Raw genomic sequence first — 26,552 nt, forward strand, 5'->3', positions numbered from 1 at the left:
AGCAATCCTCGTGCCTCAACTTCCCAAGTAGCTGGGATTACAGGCGTGCACCACCACGCCTGGCTAATTTTTGTATTTTTAGTAGAAATGGGGTTTCACCATGTTGGCCAGGCTGTTCTCGAACTCCTGGCCTCAGATGATCCACCTGCCTCGGCCTCCCAAAGTGCTGGGATTGTAGGCATGAGCCACCGCGCCTGGCCCTAATGGTGTCTTTAATTGTAACTGTTGGGCCTTCTCAGAGCATGGTGCCAGTTGGCAATCTGACCGCTCAGTCTTGGAAATCCTCTGAGGTGAGGCTATCTGGGCTTGTGACACTGGCCACACTGTGGAACTGGGGAAGGAGTGCTAGCCTGGAGCGAGAGATCTGGCTTCCAACTCCAGATCTGCTACTAAGCAGCTCTGCGGCTTCGGGCAAATGACTGCCCGCTGCTCCTCCCTAACTGGGTTTCCTCGTTGTAGGGTGTGAAGAGAGTAGTGAGGATCCCAGGAATATTTGCTGGGAAAGTGCTTTAAGGCTCAATTAGCGCCCTCCCCTGGCTAATTAGAGTCATTCCTCTTTCTGAGGCTCAGTGTCAAAGAGCTGTGGGAGGGGGGCTGCCCAGAAAAGCAGGAGGCGCTGCAGGTGGGGGGCCTGGGTGAGGAGGCTGGGGAAGCTAGCCCTGGCTCCGGTGACAACTCACTGTGAGGACCGGGACCATTCTCTGTCCCTTCTGGATCTCGGTTTCCATCCCTGTAAAATGGGGATAACCAGGCCTGCCTTGCGGAGTTGCTGGGAGAGCATGCAGGAGACTGGATATGAACCCAGAAGGCAGGGTTGAGGGTAATGCAACTTCTTATTTATTAATATATAATAACAATTATAAAACTCATATCTGCAACTGTTTAGGTCTTTGTTATAATGTCTTGGTCACTTTGTCTGGACTGGCCGTGACCTTCAGCTCCGGGGTCTGGGCTAGGAAGACGTTCCAGTGACCTGCATGGAGGAGGGCAGAAAAGAGAAGGGCGCGTATGCTGCACATGCACAACAGAGGCAGGGGCTGGGGGCTGGAAAAGCCTTGGGCCAGGAGGAACTGCAAGGGCCAGGGTTTGGAGCCCACAGGGAGCCTGGAGGTAAGTGTCCCATCACACGGCTGGGGCACATGACTCAGCTTTCAAACAACCTTGGGGGACAGAGCTGGTTTCCTGACACCTGTTGGTAATACTCCTTTCTGTGACCTCCCCTCCCCGACCCGAAGCCCCACCTGGGTCCATCTTCCTAAGAGTAAAGTATAGAAAGAAAGTGGGAAATGTTCCAGTAGAGAGGGAGTGGGCAGCACACAGGTTTGGGGGCTCAGACCTCCCCACCCCACAGCCCTGTCTCTCTCCACCCCCAAGATCAAATCCAGCCAGCTCTGCTTCACCTTCCCGCTCTGGAGTTGGGAAATCTCTGGCGCAGACACCCACTGGATTCCTGTGCTGGGAATTGACGTCTGTGGCTGACAGCCCCTCCTCCCAGCACCAGCAGCCTGGGAACTCCCCGAGAGGCTCTGGCCTGTGTCCTTGCCTTCTTCTCCAGGCCCCATTCCTCAGCCCAAGCTCCTACCTTCGTGGGGGCCAGAGAGCAGCCGGAAGTGCTGTGCCTCTTTCTGGAAGTCTTGCTTCCTGACTTTCTTGATCTGAGTCAAGTGGAAGATCCCTGAGGGCAGAGACAAGGACGTGAGCAGGAAAGGCAAAAACTTACAGTCAGTGAAAAGTGAAACAGGGTGACTTAGCACAGAACGGACTCAGTCACTCCCTCCCCCACCCCTATTCTGATCAGACACAAAATCCTGCTGATGACATTTCCTCAATATTTTGAATCCATTCTCCTACCTCGCTGCCACTATCCTCACTCAGGCCCCTGTTGTCTTGTCTGGGTCACTACACTAGAGTCCTAACCCCTTTCATTCCCCCTCTAATCTGCAGTCCTAGCTGTGGTCATTAGAACATGTATACATCACCCTGTCATTCCCATTCCCTGACGTCCTGTCGCCTCCACGGCGAAGCCTGTGTTCTTCCATCTGTTCTCTCTGCCGACCCTGCTCCTGTCACCTGCACCATCCTGCTCTCACAACACCCACCTGTCCCCCGTGCAGGGAGGGAGGGAGGCAGAAGGCAGGAAGGAGAGAAGGAAGAAAGGAAAGAGAAGGAAGGAAAAAGGAAAGGAGGGCAGGAAGGGAGGAAGGAAGGTTGGCTGGCTCATGTGGACTGGTCACACTTTTCTCAGGGCATAGAACATATGATAAAAATCAATAGGTGTGGTTATTCAGATACCAAAGAATGAGCAAGTGGCAGAGTAATAGTGGCTTGCCTGTGCCCTAGCCCTAACCAAATACTTGACGTCCCCTGAGGAGGCAAGCCTTTCCAAATGCCATTCCCTCTCCTGGAATACCTTCTACTATTGCCTTCTATTTCTACTTCTTTTTTTTTTTTTTTAGATGGAGTTTTTGCTCTTGTTGCCCAGGCTGGAGTACAATGGCGTGATCTCGGCTCACTGCAACCTCTGCCTCCTGGGTTCAAGCGATCCTCCTGCCTCAGCCTCCTGAGTAGCTTGGATTACAGGTGCCCGCCACCACGCCTGGCTAACTCTGTGTGTGTGTGTGTGTGTGTGTGTGTGTGTGTGTGTGTGTCTGTATTTTTAGTAGAGACTGGGTTTTCACATGTTAGCCAGGCTGGTCTCGAACTCTGACCTCAAATGATCCACCCGCCTTGGCCTCCCAAAGCACAAGCTGGGATTACAGGCGTGAGCCACTGTACCTGGCCACTACTTCTACTATTGGCACCAAATGAACTCCTACCTGTGCTACAAGCCTTACCTGGGAAGGCTTCCCTAATCCACCCGAAGCAATTCCTCCTTGGGGCACCCACAGCACCTGGCTTCCATCTGTGATTGTGCCTGTTTCTAATGTGCTCTCACTGTGCCTACTCCTGCTTCCTTTACCAGACTGGGGACTCCCAGAGAGGGCTCTCCTCTCTGGGTCTCTTGAGCCTGGCCCACATTAGGCATGTAGAATGAATGAATCCCTGGATGGATGGATGGATGGATGGATGGATGGATGGATGGATGGTTGGACAGATGAACAAGTACACACACATACACACACACACACACACACCACACCCAGTCTAGGCCAGGCCTCAAGGGGGAATGAGGTATTAGCTGGATCCCCTGATGTTTGCATCTCATGGGGAGCTGGCCACTGGCACCACACATGGCTCTGAGGCCCTGAGCACATGGGCTGTGAGGCTGCACCAGCTGTTACCCACCAAGGTCTCTGGCCAGAAAGAACAGATGCAACCAGCAAGGCCTCTGCTAGGCCAACACCGCCTTTAAGAAGACCAAGAACTGGCCCTGCTTTATGGGAATCAGCGTGGGATTCCTGCCAAGGGGAACAGAAAACCCTGATCCTGGGACTGAGTTCCAGGAATCAGGAAATGTCCAGCACTGTCCATGGACCCCCTAGCCCAGATGCCAAGGACCAGGATATGGAAGAAACTCCAAAGGCCCAGGGACTATATCATAGCGGCAGGCAACAAGCATGAGATGAGATGGGGAGCGATGAGATGGGGCTGGGTCCTTTGGCACAAGCCTGCCACTGCATGCTCCCAAGTTACAGAAAAATTGGAGAGAAGGTGGCAGGGATGAGGGCGGGTTCCCACACTGTGGTCTGTAAAACATAATTGAAAGGACTGGGTCTCTGGCCTGGAATCAAGAGCTAGCCTGAGGGTCATGGTTGTGCCTCTTGCCCTTTGAAGGGCTGTGGCAGGTCTGAGGGCAGGTGGGCTCTGTGGATCCTCAATGCAGAGCAGGGACCAATGGGCGGGTCCAGGGACACAGGATAGGCTCAGCTCAGTGTGAAGTCAGATGCCCTTTGGGCTAAGCAATTCAGTGTTGGAAGTGAGTCACATATCTGGTGTGGGAGTGGGGGTATGTACAGTCAGGCACCAGACACCATCAGGCCATCAGGAGGCTGCAGGGGGGCTTCCTTCCTAGGCAGGGCTTGGAATTGAGACCCCTGACATCCTTTCTACTGTGAAACTTTAAAAGGCCCTTAACCCTAAGCCAACTATCTGGTTAGATTCTGGTGTCTGGGGCTGGCCCCTCGTGGTGTGGCCTCACCTAGCATCTGCCTGCTCACTTTGTTTCCGTTCCTTGGGTTGGGGAGACAGTGAGTGGTTCCCACTGACAATCAACCCTGGGGAGTGTTTGCTTTAACTCCCACGGTCTGGGACGGGGAGGGAACAGGGAGGTTGATGGGGCATTTAGGCAACCCACAGGGTGAGGAGATGGGGTGCGATTTGCTAGTGACAGGATGGCAGGGCCTGGCATTGTGAAGTTGTTTTTCCTTTTCTGCTGGGCCGGTGGCAATGAGATTGGCCATGAGCTATGTCCCCACTGTGCCATCCTGGCACACCTTGGCCATCCTCCCTAAAAGCACAAAGTCACCTCTATGGAGGTGGCACCGGGGACAGTCAGATCTGGATTTGAATCTTTGCTTTACTGCTTAAACTGCGTGACTTTGTGTAAGTCATTTGACTTCTCAGACTCAGTTTTCTTACCTGCAAAATGGGGGCATTAATACATGTCCCTTAGGTTTCTTAAGAGGATTAAATGAGATACATTATATATAGTGCCTGCTACACACCAATCACAGAGCACAGGGCATATGGGCGTGAGCTCTGGAACCAGCGTTTGAGACTTTCGCTGTCATCCTGGATGCAGTGTACCCTTCCTGCCTCTTTATTTACTTATTTATTTTAATTTTTAGGTACACTATCTGTTCATTGGCTCTTTACATCATTGAGGCCCATTCTCCACGAAGCCATCCGTGACCAGCTCAGCTCCCAATAAGCTCCGCTGCACCCAGGTCACTAAGCCATGACCTCCTAAAGACAGAGGCTGGGGCCTATTATGCTCCATGTCCCGGCACTTAGTTGCAGGCAGCAGAGGGAGAGAGGCCCAGAGTAAATATGTGGCCAAAACCTGCCCAGTGACTGACGGACTCTTTTTATTGTATATATTTTTTGAGACGGAGTCTCACTCTGTCACCCAGGCTGGAGTGCAGTGGCACGGTCTTAGCTCACTGCAACCTCCTCCTGGGCTCAAGTGATTCTCCTGCCTCAGCCTCCCGAGTAGCTGGGACTACAGGCGCCCGCCACGCCTGGATAATTTTTGTATTTTCAGTAGAGATGGGGTTTCACCATGTTGGCCAAACTCCTGGGCTCAAGCGATCCGCCCACCTTGGCCTCCCAAAGTGCTGAGATTACAGGTGTGAGCCACCGGGCCCAGCCGGGACTGATGGAATCTTAAGGCTCAAAAAATGTTAAGGGTTACTGAATCTAACTCCCCAGCTGCAGACAGAATCCCCACCAGCCCCTGCTTGCACGCTTCTCGTAACTGGAGCTTGCTCCCTCCCTTCCACTGGCAGAAGCCTCTAAGCATGAGAAAGTTCTTCCTCTCTTGGAGCTGAAAGCTGCCTCTCTGCATTTCTCACCATCCCAATGTGGTGGAATGAGAAGACTGACATTTTTAGTGCCTGCTGTATGTCAGGGGCTGCACTGATGTCATGTCATTTAATCCTCCAAAAACCCTCTTCCCTACTTTACAGAAGAGAAACCTGAGGCCCAGAGAGATCACATGACTGCCCAAGGCCACACAGCTAAGGTATAGCACAGTCTGGATTCAAACTGGCAGAGTTGGGATTCGAACCCAAAGCCCCTGCTTGTTGTTTGACCCTTGTGGTCACTCAGAACACGGCTGCTCCCTCTGCCTGGGACAGCCCTTCAGAGCCACGAAGCCAGCAGTCCTGTCCCCCTGAGTCTTCTCTTCTCCAGGCTGAACAGCTCCACTTTCTTCGTCCATTCCTCCTACGACAGGGGGCAGAGTAGAGCAGGGAAAGAGCCGCATCTGACGCCACAAGACATGGGCTCTAGCTCCCGTCCTCCACTTACTGGCTGTGTGGCCTTGGGCCAGGTACTTCACCTCTCTGAGCCTCAGTTTCCTCATCTGTAAAATGGGGATAATAATACCTAACTCTCAGGATCGTTGAGGATCAAATGAGATAGTGAATGTGAAAGCACTTTGTAAACTCCAAAGTGCTACACACATTGGTTATTATTATCATTGTCATTTTTCTTATCATTCCCTCTTCCACCCCCACCCCGCCAGCCAAAACCATCAGTAGAGGAAAGGAACTTTAGAGATAATTCACACTTAAAAGAGTTTAGTTTGGATCATGGCTTAACAGTTCACTCTACCCAGAGGTTATGTTTTACAAGAAAGGCCACAAAACTGAACTTTCAGCAATTTCTTCATCAATGAAAACCTGCTGGGTGTGGTGGCTCACGCCCGTAATCCCAGCACTTTGGGAGGCTGATGCTGGAGGATCACTTGAGTCCAGGAGTTCGAGACTAGCCTGGGCAACATGGCAAAACCCCATCTCTACAAAAAAGAAAAAAAATACAAAAATTAGCTGGGAATGGTGGCCCCAGCTACTCAGGAGGCTGAGATGGGAGGAGCGCTTGAGCCCAGGAGGATGAGGTTGCAGTAAGCCAAGATCATGCCACTGCACTCCAACCTGGGTGACTGAGACCCTGTCTCAAAAAAAAAAAAAAAAAAAAAAGTAGAAAAAACTCCTCTTGACCTTAAGTTGGTGATAGCAACAGACTGTTGAAGAGGGTGGGTTTCTCACCGAATGAGAACTATAGTTCTGATGTCCACTTACCTGGGAGTGATAAGATCCACCACTTTAAAAAGACTGAATACAGCCAGCCTCCAGGCCCTCCTACTTTGAGGATGCTGTGAGGGCTCTCCTGCCTGAGAAGACCGCCCCCACACCCCCACCCCCAGTGCTAAAATCCTGCTTAGACATCTATTTCTCCAGGGCAGGCATCACCCTGCCTGGCTCCTCACAAGGTGCAACAGCGCCTTCCTCCCAGGAGAGGGAGCACTATCGAGCCTTGGCATCAGCAGGAGGAGCTTATCAGAACTGTAGAGAACCAGTCAGGCTCACTATCTCCCTGCATCTTGGAATCAGGGGCTCTTAAACCTGGTGGGGCAGCCAGAGGCACCTGATCAGCAAAGTGTCCCTAAGGCTCCTGTGGGGTCTGGGGCACGGGAAGGGGGACTGGCCAGAGGTACACCCCACTGGGAGTGGGCAAACACTCACCTTTTACCAGCTTCCAGAGGTAGATCTCCACCACGTCTGAGGCCTCGTGTTCCAGGGCAAAGCGACGCAGGTTGTCTGGGCTTGGGGATACCGACGTGTGAACGAGAACCCGGCCCGGTGCCTTGGGACACCTGGTAGAACTGATCTCACTGTGGCCAGGGTCCGCCTTGTCCTCTGGAGAGACAAGCAGCTCATGAAGTTGTTCAATAAACAGTGGCTGTACCTCTTCAAAGCTCTAACATTCTAAAAGGTTGTGACTTCATGGAATCTGGAACATTATTTGATTCTATGTTAACAACCTCTGAATCTATTATCCTGACACCACATGGTTCTATCCATTTGATATTTTCATCTGACATTTTCCACTCCTGTGTGTCTGACATGCCCTGCATCCTGTGGCACTGATGCATGCCCTTCCATGTCTGAGATGTTCCAAGTGTCTGTGACCCTGGGGAGAGAGACCCAGGGCTCACTCTGGCCGGCACCCGCCTGTGTACCTGGGCAAATCTTGCAGCATTTCCCAGCCACTTTCTCGGGGTGACGACAGGGGTACTCGGTGGGACAGGTCACACGCTGGCAGTCCTGGCGGCCATCCTCACAGGTGCATAGGATGCAGGGCAGGGGGCCGAAGGCACGAAAGGCCGGGTGCCACACCTCCCCGTGGGAGTACGTCTTCCCGCCATGCACGCAGGCTGAATGAGGGTGAGAAAGGAGGAGGATCAGGGCCTCAGACGTGGCCAGGGCCTCTGGTCCAGCAGCGGGTGGGGTGGGCCCTTGGAGAGCCCTCACTGTACCAGTCCAGCCTAGCCACACTGCCTGCAAAGCATAGGCCAGGGTATAAAACCTGTCCCCTCTCCCAGACACCGCCCACTGTAGCACTCAGAACTGAGATGGGCCCTGAAGGAACTTGCTGAAGATGGAGAGTCCTCCCTCGCCCTTCAGGGCACTTCTGTGGGAGCAAGGAGAGTGCTGATCTTGTGGTAGAACTGAGATCAACTTTTGTCACCACCTGGTCATGTGAGCTCTGGCAGGTCCCTTCCCCCCTCTGCCTCGGTGTCCCATCTGAACAAGGCAGGGGAAGGACTCAGTAGTGCCACAGCTCTTCCTTCTCCAGCAGTCGGGGCACTCTGCGGGGAGGACTCTTCTCCCCTTCTGTGGCCATGGCTGCCCATCTGACCACCTTCCCTCCTTCATCCCCACTGTCCTCCTGCAACCTCGCTCTGCTCCCTCCTTCTGTTGTCAGAAACTGTCCCTCAGCACACTTCCTTATATTAAAGTCATTTATTTACTTGTCTGTCTCCCCAACTAGTCTATGAGCCCCTCAAGGGCAGAGACCATTTTCCATTTGCCATCTGTCTGTTCTGTCTGCCCCTCTTCCCAGCAAAGATGCGGTAGATGCTAAAAAAAAATCTTATACTGTTCCAGGACTAGTTGTCTCTAACTCAGTACTCTGAACCTCAGTGTCCTCATCTGTCAAATGGGGGCTTGAACCTGATGATCTTTAAGAGCACCTTCATTCAGTTTTGGCATTCTCCGAGTCTACAAGCTCATGGCCAAGTTGGAATTGGGGAACTGCTGAGTGGGGAGTACAGGGGGTTGGGGGTGGGAGGTGGGAGCAGTCAGGGCCCTCCTTCCCTGCCTCACAGATTGGAGGAGGGTTCAGTCCCCACCTTTCTTATGTTTCTCCTTCAGGACAATCTTGACGGTGGTGCTGCCTGCCCCCTTGGGTCGGAAGTGGCGAGGGATGAAGCTCAGAGGGGCGCTGAGGCCAGTGGGGGCTGGGGTGCCCGGGCCTCTCTTTCTCCCAGCATCACTGGAACACGGATCCTGAGGATGTCTCTGCAAATAGCAGGAAGGATGAAGGTCACTGACTGAGCGTAGCAGGCCCCAGCTGGGACAGGAACAGCAAGATAGGCTGCAGCAAGAGGCTGCGGGGAGACCCCAGCATGACTTCCCAGAGAAGAGAGGGCAGAGGCCAGAGATAGAAAGATCTGGATGAGGTCTAAGATGTCTTCAGACAGTTTGATCTTTGAAAACTCTCAGAGGATAGTGATTTGGAAATCTGGCCTCCAGGAAGCCTTTCTTGGGCCTTGTCAGACAGAGCCAAGGCCTTGGGGCTGGGGTGGGCAGAGGGTGTTGTGGTCTTGATGTGGCAGACATAATTGATCAGGGAGAACTTCATATTTGAGAAACAGAAGGTGAGCATGCGGTGAGGATGCATGGCAGGCAGTTCTCCTTTGCGGAGATTTAGTTGGTGGCTGGACAAGAGGATGGCCCTCTGAAGACTGCATCAGGCCCCAGAATCCCATGGGGCGTGAAGACCAAGAGCAGGCCCCATCCAGACCCAGACAAAGGGTCTCTGAAGCTTAGGCCCCCTTTCCTGAACCCCTGGGATCCAAAACCCCCAGACCCTGTCCCTCCAGACCAGGTCTTGAGAGGGCTGTCAGTGACAGCAACAGGGGTGTGACGAGGACAGCTCAGTTTAGGGAGTGGGCAGCTCCCGGCCACAGGAGAGGAGCAAGTGGGCTTGGGACAGGGACCAGAGCCTATTATCTCCCTAGCTGACCTGGAGCCACACACATTCCTTCCAGAGCCCATTCCTGCCTGGTACAGTCCCTGCATCAGTTCTCTGATGGCCCAGAGCCTGAGCTCACAAGAGCTCACAGAGTGGAAACTGTCCCAGGCCCCAGCACGGGCTCAGGCACATAGGATACTCCCGGGAGATGTGTGTTGAGTGGAATAAAGGCAAGAAGGAATCAAACAGCTCAGTCTCCTAATGCTTGCTGCAGTCACCCAACCCATCAGTAAGTAGCTGATCGGAGCCTGGAACTCAACCTGGGTGGGTTTCACTTACACACTGCCTCCTAGGAAGAGGACAGGAAGGAAAGTGGAGGGAATGGTGGCTCAGGTCCTGTAGTACCCCAATTCTCAGGTCTCAGGTCCCTACCTGAGAAGGCCTAGCCTAGGTGGGGAGGGCAGCAGGATGAGCTGGCAGAGAAGAAGGGTGTGGTTATGAGCTCAGGCTCCTGGGGAATCTCTGGGAAGGGGAGGCAGCCTCTAGTCTCCCAAAGACCAGGAGACCCAGGCTGAAAGAGCAGGTGGAGTTGTTCATGTGGCAGACATAGCAGAGAGGACCCGTCAGGGACTTGAATCAATGTGTGAGCCCATTCTCTATCTCCTTCCTCTCAGACCAGAGACAGCTGGCCAGCTAAGCCCATCTTAACCTAGAGCAAGCTTGAGAGGGGCCAAGATACAGGTGGGTACAGACAGGCAGGCTCTAAAGAACCAGTACCTCAGGAATTGGGTGGGGAAGGCTGGCCCAAGTTAGAGGCCATTCCCTGGGAGGAAGGTGCCTGAACTAAGGGGAGACACAGGCTGTAGATGGAACAGTGTCAAGGTGCTTCTCTAGAGGAAAATGAGGAAGTTTGGGGCCTGCTGCTGCCCTGCATGGTGACCTGTTCCCTCAGGGCACTCCTTGCCCATCAACCATGATGGGACCCATGATGGGAGGCTAGAGAGAGGGGCTGGAATATAGTGGGGGTTCATGTAGCTGACCCAGGGGACAAACAAGAAATGAAGACAATAACTGGTATTGCTTGCCCCAGAGTCATGAGATTTAGGCCCTGGATCCCAGCCCCCTGCCCCGCACCCCATCAGTAAGGCTGTGCACTCACCACCCCGTGAAGCGACTGCACACTGTCCTCTTCAGCTGATTGCTCACTTGCCTCATCTGAAAACTCAAAGGGAAGCTGGGTCAGCCTCAGGCTTCCCAGCTTTGCTGGCTAGATAGAGCCCTGAGGCCTCCACCTATAGGCTCTGCCCATTCCCAAGGCCTGCTGTCACATCTGCAGCCCCAGCCCACTAGCTGGCTCCTTTGCCCCAGTGGGGGCTTCTTCCACTTCCCATTACAGCCTCTCTTCATCCTGATTGGGTTGATGAAGTCCCCTACAACTGGGTTGCTGCCTCAGTTTCCCTGTACTGACCTCCTGGTCACCATTAGGACCGAACTCCTTGAAACAGAGCATCTTGTTTGGTCCTTACTGAAACTCACCTCTCTGGGACACTGGGCCATACCCTTCAGTATTTACCATGGATGGCCCAAAGGCCCAGAGTCCCATCCCTGCAGCCTGCATAGATGCAGTTTCCTGGACAGCCACACTTGAAGTCACCAGGCCTTGGTTTACACTCCCAGGACCCCACACTCCGGCCCCTTGGCCCCTCCAGCCTGAGGACCCTGCCAGTCCCTATTCCCCTGGGAAACCAGCACATAAAGCCGTTTGGAGCCCTGCAGCTTCCTAAACCCGAGTGGACCTCTCTCTCCTTAGCCCTTGCCTCACTCCACAGTCTGGTTCCCACTAGTCATTCTCGCTTCAAAGACCCAGAACATTAGAATTAGACTGTGTTAGAAATCACAGGGCACAACTGAGGCCCAGAGAAGGAAAGCAATTTGTGGAGTTAGTTGGAAGAACCAGGACTAAACTGGAGTCACCTGATCCCTAGTCCAGTGCTCCTTCCAAAACGCCAACATCTGGGGATGCATCCACTGTGGAGCACTCCCCTACCTGAGTGCCACCTCCTCCAGGAGGCTTTCCTTGACCACCCCAGCCTGCAGGGAACAGTCCAACCACTTCATTCTGCTCAAGCCTAGCCCGCCCTTCACTAGCTGATGTGTTGCCTCCCTGTTTTATAAGAGGTTCTACCTGGGTTCTATATGAAAGACATGTTCTGATCCCTGGTGAGCCCAATACTGTGACCAGCAGTGAGGAAGGCAGGATGAGACGTAGTCCTTACCTGTACTAGACCCCTCTCACATGCCACTTATGGTCCTCTCAGCTCATCTGATTGCAGGGACTTTGTCCCCCCATGGCAGGCACTGCAGCGGCAGCCCCCCTGCACAGGCTCCCCAACACTTCCCTCAGGCTCAGCCTCACAGTGTCCCTCCCTCAAGTCCGCAGCTCCAGTCCACATCCCCTGCCCCCACTCCTTACCCCAGCCCACTCCTGCCTGTGCTCCCAGGGCTACTTAGCACCCACCCATGCATGCACAGCAAGGAAGTCCCACGCATGGATGAGTCTTTGGGCTCAGTGGAGAGATAGTTGGTGGCTGGTGGACATATTCTTACTGCTTCCTCTACCACCCCAGATTTTTCTGAGAAGCAGAGACTACTTAGAGCAATAGGTCACTTTTGCTTGGTTAGCAAGCAAAGGCCAGCCCCTGGACATATTCCTGCATTGCTTCTCTCTCCTTACCTGCTTCACTCCGCCTTTCCCTCTTTCCTTCCCCAAGGACTGCAATACAAATAAGTAGCACATCAGCTTCTGCCAGGCTCTGCTTTCTGGGGGGTGCAGGCTAAGCTACCACCCTGGAGGAAAGAGCCGTCTGCTACATGCTGGGTGTCCCCTGCAGTTCCTCATGGCTCTAACAGTCTATGGCTAGGCCCATGGAGTGGAGGGGTGGGTGAGCGCTGCCAGATGGAGGGACAGACTCACCTTTGCAGGCTTGGCAGCAGGAGTCTGGCAGTGGGAGGGGTGCAGGGCAGCCTGGTTCAGGGCAGGTCATGAGGCCGCAGTAGATCTGGCCCTCCTGACAGATAGAGCAAGCCAGCTGGGAAATGAGCTCTGACGAGGGCTAGCCTTGGGGACTAGGGACACCCGCTTCCCTGGGAGCAAATGGCCTTGAGGTCTCTCCTATGGTGGGGAGGGGAAGCCGCAGCATCTCCTGGGCAAGGCCCAGCCAGCTCAGAGGAGGGGTCCCCCATGCCCTCCCAGCCCCACTTCCAGGCCCTGCAGGTAACATCCAGCCTTCAGCTTCCGACTCACTCACAGCCAGTTTGTCCCTAGGTGCTACCTGGTGAGGTGGGAATCTCCCTATCCTACAGATGAGGAGCTGGAGCGGGGCCTGAGCCATCTCAAGTTAGAAAGACAGTTGGGGCCCAGTCTTCAAGCTTTTTCCACTGAAATCAACGTCCTGGGAGGGGGACGGGTAGGTGATACCTGGGCTCGTCTTGCTCTTTACTGAAAGCCCTTGGTCTCCAACTTTGGGATCCAGCCTTGAAAGGCAAGACTGCAGGGGAAGGGGCCTGCTGGGGGTCTGGGGCCAGGTGACCTTTGGTGGTCACTTCTTTCCTCCGGGCCTGAGATCCCTCCTCTGTGAAGTGGGGTCACACCCATCTGGGGTGTGAAGATCCAGCGAGGGAATGGTTGTGAAAAGCACAAGGCACAACGTGCCTGGGGGGAAGCGCTGTTGCCTTGAGATCTTTCCCTGTTCCCTTTCCAGAGGGTCTGAGGAGTGAGTGTTCTGGTCCCTCGGGCGAGGCCAGAAGTCACGCCAGTCTCCTATAGTCAGGGATGAGAAGAAAGAAGGGAAGGCCCAACTATCCAGGGAGAATGAACAGAGGAATCCTGGGAATGCTGTCACCACCCACCACCCAGCATTTCTGTCTCCTGCCACAGCCCCTCCTCATCCAGGCCTCATCCTTTCAGGGGAGGCACAGGGAAAGGAACATTGGCTTTGGAGCCAGGTGGCCTTGGGTCTGAATTCTGGTTCTGTCACTTACTAGCTGTGTGATCTCAGGCAAGTCACTTAACTGTTCTGAGCCCCAGTTTCCTCATCTGAAAAACAGAAATAGTGATATCCTTCCCCTAGGGTCATTCGGATACTGTTTATAAACCAGGCATTTCTATGAACCTGGTGACACAATAGACCACTGCAAAAGGCTCACACCCTGCAAAAGGTAATCGCTTACTAGGTTGATTTATAAGTAATCACTCCTCATTATTTGCAGGCTGTTTGCTCTGCAGCACAGAAACTTGAAGATTCAGAGACTCAGACTGATGGGACCCTGTCACTGAAAAGACGGGGAGGCAGGCCCAAAAGAAGTGACTTGTTCAAGGTTACACAGGGAACTGGGACAGTGCTGGAACTCAAACACAGGTTTCTGATACCTCGTCTGGAGAGAACATTAATGATCATTTGGTCAGACTCCCTTGCGCACTCAGAGGCCCGAGTGTGGTGGTCAGGTAGTAAGGAAATCGGGAGGGCAGGGGCTTCTCCTGCCAATTCATGGATGAGTTGCCAAGCCAAGGGTTAAAAATGACATGCTGAAAGTCACCTGCAAACCTATAGGAAGGCCATGCCTAGACCGCAGTTCCCTTACAAGGAGGAGGCTGAAGACTTTCTAGAGGAGGCCCTGCGTAGCTTCAGTCTCTGTCCCATGATAACACTGCGAGTCAGCCCTGCCTGCCCCGAGGTCCAGCTCTAACAATAGGCAGGAGGAGTTTAAGTAGCTTCAGATTAATTTCCATTTACTACAGATGATCTGGCCCTGTCTCTGTCCCTCAGGACTGATAACTGATCATTTGCGTATTCATTCTCTCATTCAACAATCATTACAGATGTCTCCTGTGCTTTAGGTCCTGGACTGACAGCAGAGGATAAAGAAATGAAACACATATGTTTCCTCCCCTCAAGGAATGCAGCATCTACTGGGGGAAACAGAAGGCTCAGGAAGGTGTGGAAGCTCACCGAATGGTCACCTGACCCAGCTAGGGACAGGACATTCCAAACCCCAGATGTTCCCTTTCCCCTGAGCCCATTCATTTTGCTTTGGCCAGGAGGGACAATCCCCCAGTCTGCAGTCCAGGCTACTGTGTTCTTTGCAGGCTCAGAGCGCTGGCCTGTGCTGAAGGGAAGGCAGGAGTTCTTACGGTGCAGCTGCAGAGGACACACTGGTTGGGCAGGCGGGAGGGGAACAGCTCATGGGCACTGAAGATCTCTCCGTGTTGGTACATGGTCCCATTGTGCTGGCAGGACTTTGGTGGGGCCCGGAGCCCAGAAGGAGTGTGAGGTTCTGTAGTTGGGGAGGGGCAGGAGGAAGATTAAAATGAGGTTTCATGTGAATCTAAAAACCTTTGCTGAAATTAACGAGGCCACTTTTCTGAAGACTTTGCATTTGACCCCAACTTGAAATTTAAACCAAGCTCTGGTCTGGGCCTTGCCAGCCATTCCCCATATCAGCTAAGAGGTCCCTCTGATACCTACATCTGACTGTGTCCCTCCCTCCCATGACCCCTACCACAGCCCTCTGGCCCCCTCAGTGTCTGAGCCAGCCCCAGTGAGAGCAAGAAGGTAAAGCCGGCAGCCTCAGCTTCCACTCAGTGGTGCCAAGTTAGTGGGGCTCCATAAGCTCCATGAGGGCTCATGGAGCACTTCTCAGTGCCAGGCACTGTTCTAGGTGCTGGGGATATAGCAGTGAGCAAAAGAGTCCCTGCCCTCACAGGGTTACATTCTAGTGGCACCAGCTGGGATGATTGTCCCTGTGCTTGTGTAAATTCCTGTCATTCACTGGCCCCCAGAGTCCCCCTCCCCATCACCTGCCCATCAGTCCATCCTTATCCTGCCAGGTGGAGGGGTAAGCCTCTGGTCCCGAGAGAACCCACTCATTCATTCAAGACCCCTTTACTAAGCACTCCTCTATTCCAGGCACCATGCTAGGTATTGGGAATGGAGCAATGAGTAAGATTCAGCCCTTGCCATCAAGAAACTGAAACTCAAAAATTAGGGGTATGGTGGCTCACACCTGTAATCCTAGCACTTTGGGAGGCCGAGGTGAGAGGAACACTTGACTCTAGGAGTTCGAGACTGGCCTGGGCAACATGGTGAGACCCTATCTCTACAAAAAAAAAAAAAAGATTTTTAATTCTTTTTTCTTTTTTTCTTTCTTTCTTTGAGACAAGGTCTCTCTCTGTCACCAGGCTGGAGTGCAGTGGCATGATCTTGGCTCACTGCAATCTCTGCCTCCCAGGTTGAAGCGATTCTCCTGCCTCAGCCTCCCAAGTAGCTGGGACTGCAGTCGCCCGCCACCACACCCAGCTAATTTTTTTGTATTTTTAGTAGAGATGGGGTTTCACCATGTTGGCCAGGATGGTCTCAATCTCTTGACCTTGTGATCCACCCACCTCAGTCTCCCAAAGTGCTGGGATTACAGGCGCGAGCCATCGCACCCGGCCAAAATTTTTTTTAATTTTAAAAAAAGAAGTTTGAAATCTAATTAGGCAGAAAGACAAGCCACAAGCAATGATGCTGTAGCAGGTAAGGGCTAGGGTGGGTAGAAGCACAGAAGTTGTGACAGCAGAGAAGAGGAGCCTCTAACTCAGCCAGGGAGGAGTGGCCAGGGAAGACTTCCTGAAGGGCCAGTGGCAAGCAGAGTCTTGAACTGTGGAGCCAAGCAGGCAGAGGAGCAGGGGATGGAAAGAGAGAGGGAGTGAAGAGCATTTCAGCAACAAGAGGCCTGGGCCAAGCACAAGGGGAAACCCAAAGTCAGCAAGGAGAGCTGAGGCCCCCTGGAGTCAGCATCAGACATGAGGACACTCCTTCACTGTGCAGGATGAAGCTGAGAGCCACTGTTCCCCTCGGGAACCCGCAGCCAGGAATCTCTATGACCCGTATCAGGGCCACGAGTCAGATCCCTACTGGGCTCCCCGCTGGAAAATGAGCCCCACTCCATACCAGCTCACCAGGAAAGCCCTGATTCCAGAGCCCGGACCCGAGACCAGAATCTGAAGCCTCTTCTTCACCACTTTCTTGATGCTTCTAAACATCAGTTTTCCTCTCAACCTCCCCTCCCACCTCCAAGTTGGCCTCCGCTCTGACTGCCCCTCACTGGACACTTGCTTTTGCCAGTTTCTTCCCAGACCACCTCTCCTTTCTCTGACCTCTTCTTCCTGGAATCTCATTCTCAGAGGCTTAGAATCTTAAAATCATGGAATCATAGACATTGAGCATCAGGACACACAGAGTCCCTGAATCTCAGCAGTGCGAGGAATCTCAGAGAACAGGGCCTGACTCCTTTAGTCCTTCTCAGCCCCCCAGTGGTAATTCTAGGGTCTCCCCATAGGACCTTCAATCCCAAGATCACTCACCTTCACTTCCCAGACTGCGCCCATACCCTCCAGCTCTGGCAGGCCCGAGAGAGACAAGAGCCCAAGTGTGCCAGTCAGCAGGCCAAGCAAGGCCCTGTTTCCTGCAGCTACTTTCTGCATGTCCTCCCTCCCCTGCCATGCACACCTACTTAAGGACACAAAGTCTCTGCTACCCCAGCACTGCCTGCGGATCTGGGATATTTCCTCCCTTGAGCACCTTTGTGTGTCTACACCTCTGATGGGTAGAGACTGCCCCTCTCCTTGCAGAGTTCTCCCTCAGCTAGAGGGCTACACTGGGAGTAGGAGAAAGGTCAGTGGACAATGGGGAGGAGCATGGCTACTTACCCACACACCTGGGACAGCACTGCTGTGGCTCTGTCACAGGCTGGGGGCAGTGGACAGGCGGACAGTGGAGGCGGTAACAACTCACATGGGCGCTCTGAAGGGGACACAAGGGTCAGCCCTGGTTCAAAGAACCATCATCTTCCACCTGTACCTGTCCTTTCCCAAAACTCCCACCCCAACTGCAGAAGTCTGTACTTGTAGTAAGCCTGTGATTGGACTGAAAACAATGAACTCAAGTGTGCCCAGTCCTTCCCCGTTCCTGCCCACCAAGGGGATCTCACTTGGCCCACACATCCATGTGCCTCCTCTACCCTGGAGGAGGTCAGACCTGTTCATGGACTTGCTCAAACACTGTGTCCCCTTCACAGAGAAAGACAAGGAAAAGCCTAGAGTTGTTTGACATTGATCTTGATGCTTTGACTGCACTATTTTAACTCTGGGGCTTGGTCCTTTAAACCCTGGGCCTGAGCCTTGTGGTCAAGAAAGGAACGAAACATGAGGACACGTGACCGGGACGGGGTGTGAGACGAAAAACCTGATGTAGAGAAGATGGATGGCTTTATAATCCACCCCCTAAATCTCTGGGAGGTTTGGGTAATCCTGCACAAAGCCTTTGGAGTTGGCACCACCGAAGGAGAGGCCTGAAGTTCCTTCTCTTTTTCAAGTATAGCAAGTGAGAGAACTGGGCAGGGGAATGTGCGCAGAGAGAGACAAGCAGAAACTGACGGATAGTGGCCACCACCCCTCGTGGGGGTCTTCCCAGCTCTCCAGGCGGTTTTTCTTTGGCCCCTCAGCCTTCCCGCACCTTGTTCTTCACTCTGTTACAAGGGTCACTCTGTTGTATTGTGATGAACCATTTACACCTGTGTCACCAATTCAACCACGAATTCCAAAGAATAGTAGGCATAGGGCCTTGCTCCAAGTTAGTGGCTGCTGGAGTCTGAATGAATACATGAGTGAGTGAATAAATGAGAGTAAGGAAAGGAGGGGTCGATGGTCCTCTCCTAGATGAATGGAGCCTGCTTTGTTCACGATTCTGAGGTTGGCAAAGTTTGTTTCTAGCCCTGCTTCTCCCCCTGGTTCCTTCCCCCTGCCCTCTCCCTGGACCTGAGTTCCCCGATAGCACTTCAGAGGCAGCCTCTTGCCCCATGGAAGGCCCTTGAATGGCCCTATGCCTTCTGGGATCACTGTTTCCCAAGATGGCCAGAGGTAATTGCAAGGACTAGTCAGTGCTAAGGGGCATCCCAGAGTCCACAGAATTGGGCTAAGCTCTAATAGGGGCCTTCTAGAGTCCCAACACACATGGGGGATTAATACATGTCTAGAGGATAAACTAGACGCTAGACATCTGAGGCTCCCAGATGAGAAACTAGGATGGAGTGCAAGGGACTGTGTGGCCTGAAGAGTTAGAATCGGTCTCTTGATTCTGGCCTTGGAGGAGCCAAGGATGGTGATTATTATTAGCACCACGAAGCAGGAAATAGGATGGAGACAGGTTAGTGGTGAAAGGGCAGGTAAGGCATGTGGAAAAGCCCTTTGCAGTTACAGGGAACCTCTCAGGAAGTCATAGCCTCCATTTATTGAGTGGCTACTGAGGTAGGGCCTTTACGTTATATAAAAATCATCCCACTTTATATTCTCAACACCCCTAGAGGTAGGTACCATAGTATTAGTCACACTTTTTAAATGAGAAAAGAGCCTTGAAAGGTTAAGTTGCCTAAGATCACACAGCAGGAAAAAACTATCACCAGGGCCCGTGCACTTTCCACAATGCTGAGCTGCCTCTAGTGGGTAGGTGTGGACTCATTCATACTCAATATTTGCTGCAGGTCTACTGGGTGCCAGGCCCTCTTCTGAGCACTAGGAATGTAGCAGTGAGTGGGACCAACAAGGTTTCTGCCCTCCCGGAGCTCACATCCTAGCAGTGAAAGATAGACTATTAAAGAAGTAAGCAAGGGCCGGGCACAGTGGCTCACGCCTGTAATCCCAGCATTTTGGGAGGCTGAGGTGGGAGGATCACTTAAGGTCAGGAGTTCGAGACCAGCCTGGCCAACAGGGCAAAACCTTGTCTCTACTAAAAATACAAAAATTAGCCAGGCAGTAGTAGCCCACCTGTAATCCCAGCTACTTGGGAGGCTGAGGCAGAAGTATTGCTTAAACCCGGGAGTGGAGGTTACAGTGAGCTGAGATTATGCCATGGCACTCTAGCCTGGGTGACAGAGTGAGACTCCATCTCAAAAAAAAAAAAAAAAAAAAAGAAAGAAAGAAAAAAGTAAACAAGTAGGAACAAGAAGATTTCAGATGTTAAATTTATGATATATAATAAAATAGAGGACGTGGTATGGTGGCTCTCACCTGTAATCCCAGCACTTTGGGATGCCAAGGTGGGCAGATAGCTTGAGGTCAGGTGTTTGAGACCAGCTGGACAACATGGTAAAACCCCGTCTCTACTAAAAATATGAAAATTAGCCTGGCGTGGTGGTGCGTGCCTATAATCCCAGCTACTCAGAAGGTTGAGGCATGAGAATCACTTGAACTTGGGAGGCAGAGTTTGTAGTGAGCCGAGATCGTGCCACTGTACTAGCCTGGGTGACAGAGTGAGACTCTGTCTCAAAATCAATCAATCAATCAATAATAAATAAATAAATAGAGGAATATTATTTAATTAATAGGGGTAGACTCTGTTAGAAACAGCTGTCAGGGAAGGCCTTATAAGGAGGTAACATTTGTGTTATGAACTGGGAGATCAGAAGGAACTGTTCGTGAGAAGATCTGAGGGAAGAACATTCCAAGTGGAGGAAATAAGTTGGAATGAAGCTCAAGTGTTGGAAAAACTGACAGAGGTCAGTGTGGCTGCAGCAGAGGGAGCAGGTATGAAATGAAATTGGAGAATAAGGCCAGGCGCGGTGGCTCATGCCTGTAATCCCAGCACTTTGGGAGGCCGAGGCGGGCAGATCATGAGGTCAAGAGATGGCAATCATCCTGGCCAAGGTGGTGAAACTCTGTCTGTACTAAAAATACAAAAATTTGCTAGGCGTGGCAGCGGGTATGCTTGTAGTCCCAGCTACTCAGGAGGCTGAGGCAGGAGAATCACTTGAACCTGGGAGGCGGAGGTTGCAGTGAGCCGAGATTGCTCCACTGCACTCCAGCCTGGTAGCCTGGTGACAGAGCATGACTCCATCTCAAAAAAAGAAAAGAAAAGAAAAGAAAAGAAAAGAAATTGGAGAATAAGACAGAAGCAGAGCCCTCAGCAGGGACTTTGAATTTTACTTTAGGTCCAACGAAAAGCTATTGGAGGTTTTTTGTTTTCTTTTCTCTCCTTTTTTCCCTAAATCAGAACATGACAATCAGCACACAGTCTCTGCATGCCTGTCAATGAGTTCATCATCTGTTACTGGAGGGTTTTAAGAGCGGAATGACATGACCAATTTCATGCTGAGAAAAGACCATTCTCACAGGGCACGGTGGCTCGCTCCTGTAATCCCAGCACTTTGGGAGGCTGAGTGAGGCGGGTGGATTTCTTGAGCTGAGGAGTTTGAGACCAGCCTGGGCAACCTGGTAAAATCCTGTCTCTACAAAAAATACAAAAATCAGCTGGGCATGGTGGCATGCACCTGTGGTCTTAGCTACTCAGGTGGCTGAGGTGGGAGCATTGCCTCAGCCTGGGAAGTCAAGGCTGCAGTGAGCTGAGATCGCACCACTGCACTCCAGCCTGGGTACCAGAGTGAGACCCTGTCTCAAAAAAAAAAAAAAAAAAAAAAAAAAAGACCATTCTCCCTGCCACATGGAGGATGGATTTAGAGGGGGAAACAGGAAGACACATTAGGAGACTTGTGTGGCAGCCCAGGAAAGAGATGACAGATGATGGTGGCTTGGATTACGGGGAGCAGTGATGGTGGAGAGAAGTGGAGGGATTGAGGGTATATTTTGCAGATAACAGCACAAGTCCTCCGGGTTGAGGAAACTGTATGTGAACTCTGGGAAAGGAGAAATGAATTAACTCCAATGGCTCAAAAAACTTGGACTTCGTCAACTGGACCACATGATATGTCTGGAATTTTCTGTTATGATTTCCTTTCTGTTCTCTGGCTATATTTCATAAAGTCCTTCTTGAAAAGGCTGATTGGCCTCAGATGTGCCAAGGCAAATCGAGGGGAGGCAGTGATGATGGGGGTTGTGTCCCCATTTCTACTTGGGGCCAAGACGGTAGAAGCAGTGGTGAGTCGGGGGAAAGACCCCAGGAGGAGTGGGACCCCAGTGTCAAAGTCAGGAGGGGGCTAAGCCACCCCTCCGCCACCCCACAGGATCGCCTCCAGAGCTCTTTCTGCTCCCACCCCAGAGGGTTCTGTTTTAACAAGGGAGACTCTTAGAGGCCTTCCGCATTCCTCTCTTGGCTCTGTGCAGGGAAAGAGAGGGGCTGGGAGGCTGGCTCGGGCTAGGAGCTAGCTACCCCTCCCTCCAAGCACCAACACCCAGACAAAGAAAGCTGGGGACATCCACACTGGGTTCCAGGCAGCTGAGCTAAAACCAAGGGTTTTTCAAGCCTTCTAAGCCGCTTCCTCCTCTTCTACTCCTCCAATCTCATATCTTGCTTGAGAATTCTGGACCACATGGGGGTCTCATTCATTCTACACAGTTGATTTTGCAAGGCCCTGTGGAGGTGCTGGATTGTTATGGGGTACGGTGGGGTGGGAGGAGATGGAAAACAAAGACATGGTCTCTACCTCAGGTGGTTCAGCCTTTGGCAAGGAATCATGCCAGGTATGAGTGAGAGCCCAGCAAGTCCTAGTCTCAGAGGTTCAGTCTAGGAGGGGCAGTAACTATGCTGCCTGGTCAACAGTGATAGGAGAAAGGGGCAGAGAAACTTCTGTAGGATCCCAGAAGAAGCAAATTCTTCCAGGTGGAGGTCACTTTCCCATTTGGGCAAATCCCTGAGGAATAAGTAATTGGGCTAGTGGAGGTGGGGGACACATCCTAAGGCAGGGCCGAAGTGGCTGGAGGAAATAGTACATGAAAAGGAGGGAATGGAAGATAAGGTCAAAAAGGCTCTGTCTTGGGCTGCATGGGAGGCAGGGAGACTGGCACCACTATGAGGTGGAAAGAAAGCTGGAATGTGAGATGGGAGACCAGGGTCCTCATCCCAACCCAGCCACTAATGTTTGTGTGACTTATCTTTGGGAGGTACACAGTAGCCATCTAATCCTATATATTGAGTACTCAGTAGTGAAATGGCTTTTCCCAAGTCCCTCAGCTGCTGCTGACAGCACAGTTCTAGAAGGCCTGGTCCTCCCTCTGGGGTGACTTCTCTGGAGGGTTCTCAGATATCCCCGACACAGGTGGCAAGGTGACCAGAGGAACCTACCTCTGAGCAGGTACAGCGCAGGCAGTACATCAGGCCTTGTGGCTCCAAGTAGGGGTGCCAGCTCTCGCCAGGGGAGTATCTCTTTCCATGGAAAAGGCAGAACATGTCTGGGCCTGGCAAACCGACCAGTGCCATGTTAGTCCCAGGAGGCTCCAGCCCAAAGACCCTGTCTCATTTCTCCTTCTTTCTAGCTCTAGAAGAGATGTCATCTGGGCCACTCAGGCAAAAGAGAATCTGCTGGACAACTGGGCGTGCTCTCCTAGGCAGGGGGCCAGAAGGTCTGAGTTTGAATCTCAGCTTGACCACACACTTACTGTGAGACACTGGGCATGCCACTGTCTCTGAACCTTAATGCTTATCTCACAGGGCAGTTAGGGAATCAAGCACTGAAATGCTGTACAGATTTATATCATGGTAACATTAATTATTATGATTAGATGAATGAGGCCCAGAGAGGGTAAGTTACACCTGAGGGCCACACAGCAAGTCAGTCACCGGGCAGGGATGGCAGCATCAGTCTCCTGACTCAGTCCCACGTTCCTCTGCCCTCACAGTCACGCTTGTTTCCTTTTTATTTGTCCCATTTGGCTTATTTAGTACATCACCACACCCTTCCCTCCCTTCCCACCCCTCTTTCCTCTCTCATCCCGCTACCCTATACACACACACACACACACACACACACACACACACGCACGTGTACACATATTCTCTGGGTCCTGTAGCCTACCTTTTGAACAAAGCCCTCCTGGTGTGACGATCACCAGGCACCCGTGTAGAGGAGGGTTGGCAGGGATGGGGCCCAAGGCCATGGTGCTGGGAGCTTCCTTGCTTTCACACTTTTCTATGTCCTTATATTTTGGTGAGCCATGATGGAAAGGTTGTAGGAAACTGACTTTCAAGTATCTTTAAAAATGGTCGTTGCTACTACTGTGATTTGTGATTGGCACATCAATGGACTCTTTTGCAATCGTACATCAGTTGTCAATATCTGGATGAATGCTTCTAAGAATTACTAACATCATTTGTTCCATGGCTTGGCTATCTCTCCTACAATCCTGCATTCCTGAAACCTCTGCCTCTCTCACCTCTCGTAACCTATTGATCTACTCCTGCTCCCACATCCTACCCACTTATCCCCAGCCCTGGGTTAGACCGCCCAGCCCAGCACTGCAGCCTTGTGCCCCGCCCCTCTGCCTCCCACCCTATCCTCGCCAACCCTCCTCTACACAGGTACCTGGTGATCTTCACGCCAGCAGGGAAAAACATGCCATTGCCTGAGCTCTTTTCAGGAGGAACCGGGAGGCCCAGCACAAGCTAAGTGCCAGCAAAGGTTTGTTGAATTAAACGAGATTGAAATATGGAGAAGGGAACCAACATCTATTGACTATCTTCTCTTTGCCGAACTCCTTACAGAAGTTAGTCATCTCATTAACATGGTTGTTTTGACCATTAAATTTGATAACGCTTGTAAAGTGCTTACCCAGTCCGGTTTCTGACCCTTAGTTGAATGCTATTATTATGATAATTGTGGTAACAATCACAAAGCCACTGCAAAATGGACATTGTCATCTTCCGGAATAGATGACAGTATCCGTCTTGCAGTGGCTTTGTGACTGTTACCACAATTATGAGAAGGCTCACAGAGGCTATGCCACTTGCCTAAAGTCCTCCGCTAGGATTTCAACCCAGGACTCCTAACTCCAAAGCAGAGCTCCTTTCTCTTCAACTCATCTCCTATGGCTTTTTACCCAATTCCAGGGCCTAAAGTCTCAACTGCCTTCTCTCTCTGCCCCACCGGCCACCATCCCCACCTCCCTAGCTTATTCTTTTAGTCCCCTGTTGGTCTAAAATGGAGAAGTTGCCTCTCATGCCTCCTCCTCATTTTCCAGAGTCAAGCATCTTGGAAACATGGGTTCTCACACTTCCTAAATCACATTCTCTTAGACTTTGAAACAGAATTGCAGAGCATTGAAAGCAGTAATGAGTTCGGTGGGGTGAGTGGAGAGCTCACATTCAGTGCAGGAATTCCCTCTCAGCACTGGGGGCTGGGCTGGCGTGCAGCCCCTGCCTGACACACGCCTTCAGGGAACAGGAGCTCATGGGCCATTCCTAACCATTAGAAGGTTTTCTTTGTAAGGAGCTGGAGTTGGCCTCTTTCTGGTTCCTCACATTGCTCCTACTCTGCCCTCTTGGGCCTCCTAGAACAAAGATTTGAGACTGCTGTCACGATGCCTTCAGTCTGTGCTTTGAGGGTCGCTGAGAGTAGGAACACTTGACTTAGTTCCCTTGCCACTCCCTTCCCAGCTCCCCAAAGTGGAGCTCACATTCCCAGCAAGCCAGCAAGGCCCGGCTGGCCCGTATCAAATGAGCTGTGTTTATCTCTCAGCCTCCACTGGCAGAGAGGGTGGGACACAGGCCCAGCTGGGGTGCTGGTCAGAGCCAGCCCAACTCTCCAAGGAGTGAATAATGTCTTTCTTCCTCAGTCCCCTCCTCCCACCAGGGAGGGGGCGATTGCAACACTGCCACCACCTTAGGTCTCAGCCTGTTGCTGAAGAAACCCTGTCTTACCTTCCTTGGGGCGGCCCTGGAGCCCAGGCCTCTGTGCCAGTTGGCACCCCCTTCACCTCACCGCCTGCTCAGAGCATGAAGACAGAAAGAGTGTCTCAGCTAATGCCCAGGCAGAAGGCCCCTTCCCCCCACCGATAGACCTGGCAGAGGCTGAGAATGTGGGGGGCCTGGCAGGAGGCCTCCAGTGGCCACAATCCCCACCCCACCATACCCTAGAAGGTGACAGGCACAAGGAAGGGTGGCATGGCCTGGAGCTCTCTCAAGTGAGATGAGTGCCCACGGCCATGCCAAAACCAAGCAGGAGGAAGAACTGCCAGGCGGCGACAGGCCGCCTCAGTTTCTGCAGTGCTGGCACTAGCCCCAGCCCTTGAACATGGCCGGTGGAAACAGTTTTAGTTCTTTAAGCCACAACTTCACTGTGTGACATTCAGAGACTCATCCTCCTTTCTCTGAGCCTCAGTTTCCCATCTGCAAAATAAGAGAAGGGGGTAAGCTATGATCTTGAAAGATTTTCTGCATAGTTTATGAATCCATGATTTCAACATTTGAAGACTCCAAAATTCTAGGATCTAAGATTCAGGATTTTGAGAATTCCATGTTTCTAAGAACCTATATTTCCTTAGAATACAAAGCTTCTAGAATTGTCCAATGTTGTGGTTCTAAGATTTGATCATTGCAAGATTCTATGATTCTTGGATGTGTTGATGGTCTCATACATCCTAGGCTCTCAGAACCTCCAAAGTCAGTTAGGATGAAGTTCAGGGAACCAGTAGGGCCAGTCCTGAGTGACACAGGAGTGTCACCTGAGTGTGAAGGAGGTAAAGTTTGTCTCACATCTCACTCCTTTCCCATACACTCCCTTTGGTCTTCTGTGGCGTTCCCACCCCTACCCTGGCCTTGGACCTGCCCTGATTCCTCTCCCTCCCCACCACCACGTCTCATCCCACCTGTCCCCATGCATCCCTCCCCATCTCAGAGACCAAGCATGCCTTTTCTCAGGGACCTTTTGGAGTCAGATCGGCAGGGGTTCAAATTGTGGATTTGGCTTTTATTTGCAGCCTGAATTTAGACAAGTTACCTAACCATTGGGGGCCTCTGTTTCCACATCTATTAAATGGAACTAGTAACAATCTTTACCTCTCAGAATTACTGTAGAATTAAGTTAGA

The 26,552-nt window shown here is 52.0% G+C and overlaps 2 protein-coding genes and 1 non-coding gene across 6 annotated transcripts in view; all 3 read right to left on the bottom strand.

Moving 5' to 3' along the window:
* Positions 1-814: 814 nt before the first annotated feature.
* Positions 815-26,552, bottom strand: part of LOC105468746 (chordin like 2) — a 34,798-nt gene continuing 9,060 nt past the window's right edge. Inside the window, exons 2-13 of one of the 4 annotated variants that reach the window (XM_071075297.1) lie at positions 22,815-22,927; positions 17,453-17,546; positions 15,766-15,858; positions 14,894-15,036; positions 12,677-12,770; positions 10,862-10,917; positions 8,858-9,026; positions 7,685-7,879; positions 7,188-7,361; positions 5,971-6,025; positions 1,583-1,675; positions 815-973 (exon numbers count right to left, since the gene is read on the bottom strand). In XM_071075297.1, coding sequence (XP_070931398.1) covers positions 883-973; positions 1,583-1,675; positions 5,971-6,025; positions 7,188-7,361; positions 7,685-7,879; positions 8,858-9,026; positions 10,862-10,917; positions 12,677-12,770; positions 14,894-15,036; positions 15,766-15,858; positions 17,453-17,546; positions 22,815-22,927 — 1,370 coding nt within the window. In that variant the 3' untranslated portion in view covers positions 815-882. The remainder of the gene's footprint in view (positions 974-1,582; positions 1,676-5,970; positions 6,026-7,187; positions 7,362-7,684; positions 7,880-8,857; positions 9,027-10,861; positions 10,918-12,676; positions 12,771-14,893; positions 15,037-15,765; positions 15,859-17,452; positions 17,547-22,814; positions 22,928-26,552) is intronic. The other 3 variants (XM_011719066.2, XM_071075298.1, XM_011719067.2) reach the window with 3 other exon arrangements.
* LOC139357540 (uncharacterized) lies at positions 2,754-3,232 on the bottom strand. The gene is given in 2 exon segments (XM_071075299.1): positions 2,754-2,978; positions 2,981-3,232. Coding segments are annotated over 2 exon segments (477 nt in total).
* LOC112424481 (small nucleolar RNA SNORD43) lies at positions 20,783-20,845 on the bottom strand. Its single transcript, XR_003015233.1, has one exon. It is a non-coding gene; the product is annotated as a small nucleolar RNA SNORD43 (small nucleolar RNA).

Source organism: Macaca nemestrina, chromosome 12 (genome assembly GCF_043159975.1).
Source record: "Macaca nemestrina isolate mMacNem1 chromosome 12, mMacNem.hap1, whole genome shotgun sequence".
Taxonomy (NCBI): Eukaryota; Metazoa; Chordata; class Mammalia; order Primates; family Cercopithecidae; genus Macaca; species Macaca nemestrina.